The 3,517-nt window shown below is 45.0% G+C and overlaps 1 protein-coding gene across 1 annotated transcript in view; it reads right to left on the bottom strand.

Annotated features, from left to right (window-relative positions):
* The window catches only part of LOC119421296 (protein shisa-6-like), an 85,764-nt gene extending 82,464 nt beyond the window's left edge, over positions 1 to 3,300 (bottom strand). The window contains exon 1 of the mRNA XM_037688671.1: positions 2,744 to 3,300. Coding sequence (XP_037544599.1) covers positions 2,744 to 3,300 — 557 coding nt within the window. The remainder of the gene's footprint in view (positions 1 to 2,743) is intronic.
* Between the last annotated feature and the right edge of the window lie 217 nt (positions 3,301 to 3,517).

The raw sequence follows: 3,517 nt of genomic DNA, 5'->3' as shown, positions 1-3,517 counted from the left end.
CTATAGAAAGTACACCTGGACTATAGAAAGTTTAACTGGACTATAGAAAGTTCACCTGGACTATAGAAAGTTCACCTGGGCTATAGAAAGTTTACCTGAACCTGTCTTTCTGTGTCTGTTTCTACTTCCTGTCCTCTCAAACCCAGCCGGTTGAAGCAGATGGGACACTCGTACTGAGCCTGGTTCTGTTGGAAGTTTCTTCCTGTTAAAAATATTTTTCCTTTCCACTGTCTCCTTTGTGCTTGCTCAGGATGGGAGACTGTGACGAAGAGAAGATTCTACACAATCTGCTGCTTCCTTACACAGAGAACTTTAATAATTGTCTTTTATACGTGAATGTTTCTGTTCAGTGCCATGAGATCTGATGGGACTTGGCGCTACAAAAATAAACTGAATTGAATAAATAACTTTTGTATTTAGAATCAAAAAGCTTTTTTTTTTAAATCATGGACAGTTTTTATGTTTGCTGCTTTAGATCACATTGTTGTTTTCCTTTTATTTGGATTACTTTGTGTTTTTGTCTTTGCTCTTAAATATAAGAAAATAAACTTCAGAATGCATCATCATTTAAGTTTTTATATAAATTTAAACTACCAGGTTTGTTTTCAAGGTTGTTTGTGGCTCAAGTCAAACTTTTTAAAGAAAAACAAAACAACTCATTCTACAGATCTCTAAACCATGAAACATTCACAGTTTACTGTACATTACAGTCCTAGTTTTGCAGGAATCACCCCTCACCGCTAACACCAAGATCATGTCATGATGAATGAGTCTCAGCTACTACCACGCAGATTTAGCCACAAGATGGAAAACTGACTGAGCTGTAGCCGCTGACACCGGGAATCAGGTGGATCAGAGGAGGAATGTTGAAACGGAGCCTTTCAGGAGCACAAGTAATAAAAGTGGTAAAATAAATGTTTTTATAATGAGTTTACTGACATTAACTCAGACATGTTTGGAGTAAGAATAAAATTTTGCCTTCACATTTAAACAAATTGGTTGCAGTTAGTTTCTTTTTAAATCATACGATCCTAACAGGATGTCAACGCTGGTCTCTTACGTGAAAGAATATCGGAGTGTCTGTTACAGGAAGTAGTTTTTTTTTTTATTCCATCAACAGCTGATGATGACTTCCTGTTTCATCACAACCCGTTCATTCTCATGACATTTTGCTAACAGAGAACAGATAATGCCAAAGATATAAATAAAGATGTTGAACAATGCGCTTCCCTCCGAGCTTGGACATTCCTCTCCACACTGAGGTCAACTGGACGAATTGTAGCCATTTATGGGTTTCCTGTGGCGGCCATATTGAATGGAGTTGAGTCCAGAAGTTAATCGTAGCAATAAAACCAAGACTGACCTTAAGAAATGGGATTTGTTCATCCCACGGTGCAAAGTCTCCAACTCCAGGACTGATGAAAGTCTAAATAATTTCACACAATCGTTTGAATTTATTTCAGCACGAAGCGTCACGTTTCTGAGCAGAGAATACATTTTAGAGCTAAACCCATCTGTTTCACCTGGATCTTATTATAAAAGAAAAGAATTACAGTTCGGAACTTAACGGGACCGTACTGGTCCTGGTTCTGGTCGCGATGCAACTTTCTGGACCTAAGAGTCTCTAAAACATCTGGATCAAAGTTGGTTATATTAAGGTGGGATCAGAGCAAAAAACACAGGAAAACATTTGAAGAAACTGCTTCTTGTGTTAGTAAAACATGTTCATTACAAGGAGCCACCAATAATATGTTTGTTAGCAAAATATCTCATGACCCACTGGACGGACATTCATAAAACTCCTTGAAGTCATTCACTGACTAGCTATGAGCATTTGGAGACAGTTCTGTTCAAGATGGCCGCCTCAGCAAACACAACAATCACCCGTTAGTCAGTTTGACAGAAACTGAGCTAACCTGGGTGGTAGTAGCTGACAGTCGTTTCTAACACGTATGATCACTTTCATACATTTTTTAAGTCATTATTTGTGAAGCTTTGTTCCTGTTTATACAGTTGTCAGTTTGTTCTTGAATGCTTTTGTTTGCTGCTGCAAAAACATAAATAAATAAATAATCCAGGCTGATTATTAAAGTACATCTATGGATGAGGAGTTTGGGCACAGGAAAGCAGATGCGAAGAAGCTTGAATAAAAACTAAAACCAGGTTTATTAAACAAAGAAAGGCTGATGTGGCAGAAAAACTAAAACAGAGGAGAGTGTCAGGGCGGGGGCTGATGAGAAGAGTGGAGACACCTGAGCTGATTAACAACAGGGAACAGGTGCGGGGCAGAACCAGGGAGTGAAGGCTGACAACAAAATGAATCAACAGAGTGGTGGATTTCTCTGAGACGGGAACAAAAACGGTCCGTTTCCAACAAGAAGCTTCTGTTTCTCCAACAGCTGACGGAGACGACGTCATCAGAGACGACCCCCCCCCCCCCCCCCCCCCAGCAGGGGCATCACTCCTCTGAGGTTCAACAAGCACCAATCTCACCCCCAGAAACAAACTCACTTTTTTTCAAAAGGAGTCGGAGCTTCGTGGAAAGAGTGAACCGAGCAGATGATGGTCCCGGTTCTGATGGTCCAGAACCAGAACCACGCGCCAGCTCCACTTTATATTAAAAACAATCAATACATACGATCTGAAAACTCTTCCACCGCTTTTTCATTAATCTATGAACAGTTTGCAAAGTGTTTATTAGTGAGTGTTATTGCTGTGTGTCACGTGATGGGGGCGGGCTCACCTGTGCACGTTCATCTCCTGGGGGGGCTTCGTGGCTTTATCATAGGCCACCTTGGCAGAAATCCCGATGGCGATGATGAGCGTGATGACCCCGCACGTGATGTACACCGTGGTGTTGGTCTGGTCCAGCTCCGGGTCGTACGTGTCCCCGGTGGGCGCAGGTGAGGGGGGCTGGGTCTTGATCCAGTCGGGGGTGTTGTAGTTGGTGCAGGTCCTCTGCTCCAGCCGCTTGGCCCGGTCCGCGCAGCAGAACCGCAGGAAGCAGCTGCCGCAGCAGAACCGGTGGTCCGTGTTGTTGCACGCGAACTCTTTGTCGTACTGGCCGCTCACGTCGTAGTAGCCCATGCAGGTGTCGTGCTGGCCCGCGGAGGGGGCCCGGACCTGGGTGATCCTGACGGGGGCGGCGGCGGGGGCCGCGGTGCTGCTGGTTCCGTTCACCTCCTTCAGCTTTGGGGTCCTCCTGGGGGGGATTTTGCTCTTCTTGCTGGCGGCGGCGCACAGAACACTGAACGGGTCCAGGTAGATGAAAAGAAGCAGGAAGTGCTTCATCCCCATCATGTGAGCGCGCGCCGGGGAACCAGAGCCGCTGCTGGACCTCCTCTCTTCTGGTTCCGGTTCTTCTAAACGACTCTATGGAGCCGAGCTTCTCGCGCTGTTCTTCATGTCTGGTCCAGTTGGTGTCAGACTGCCGGACTTCAGCTGACAGGTTCTGCCTTTATTGGACCCACAGAACATCGTGCTCTGGGCTGGTCCAGAAGCACCAGGAGGAGACCCG

The sequence above is a fragment of the Nematolebias whitei genome, chromosome 15, assembly GCF_014905685.2.
Source record: "Nematolebias whitei isolate Nwh7 chromosome 15, NemWhi1, whole genome shotgun sequence".
NCBI classification, from domain to species: domain Eukaryota; kingdom Metazoa; phylum Chordata; class Actinopteri; order Cyprinodontiformes; family Rivulidae; genus Nematolebias; species Nematolebias whitei.
This window is presented reverse-complemented; position numbering and strand designations above follow the sequence as displayed.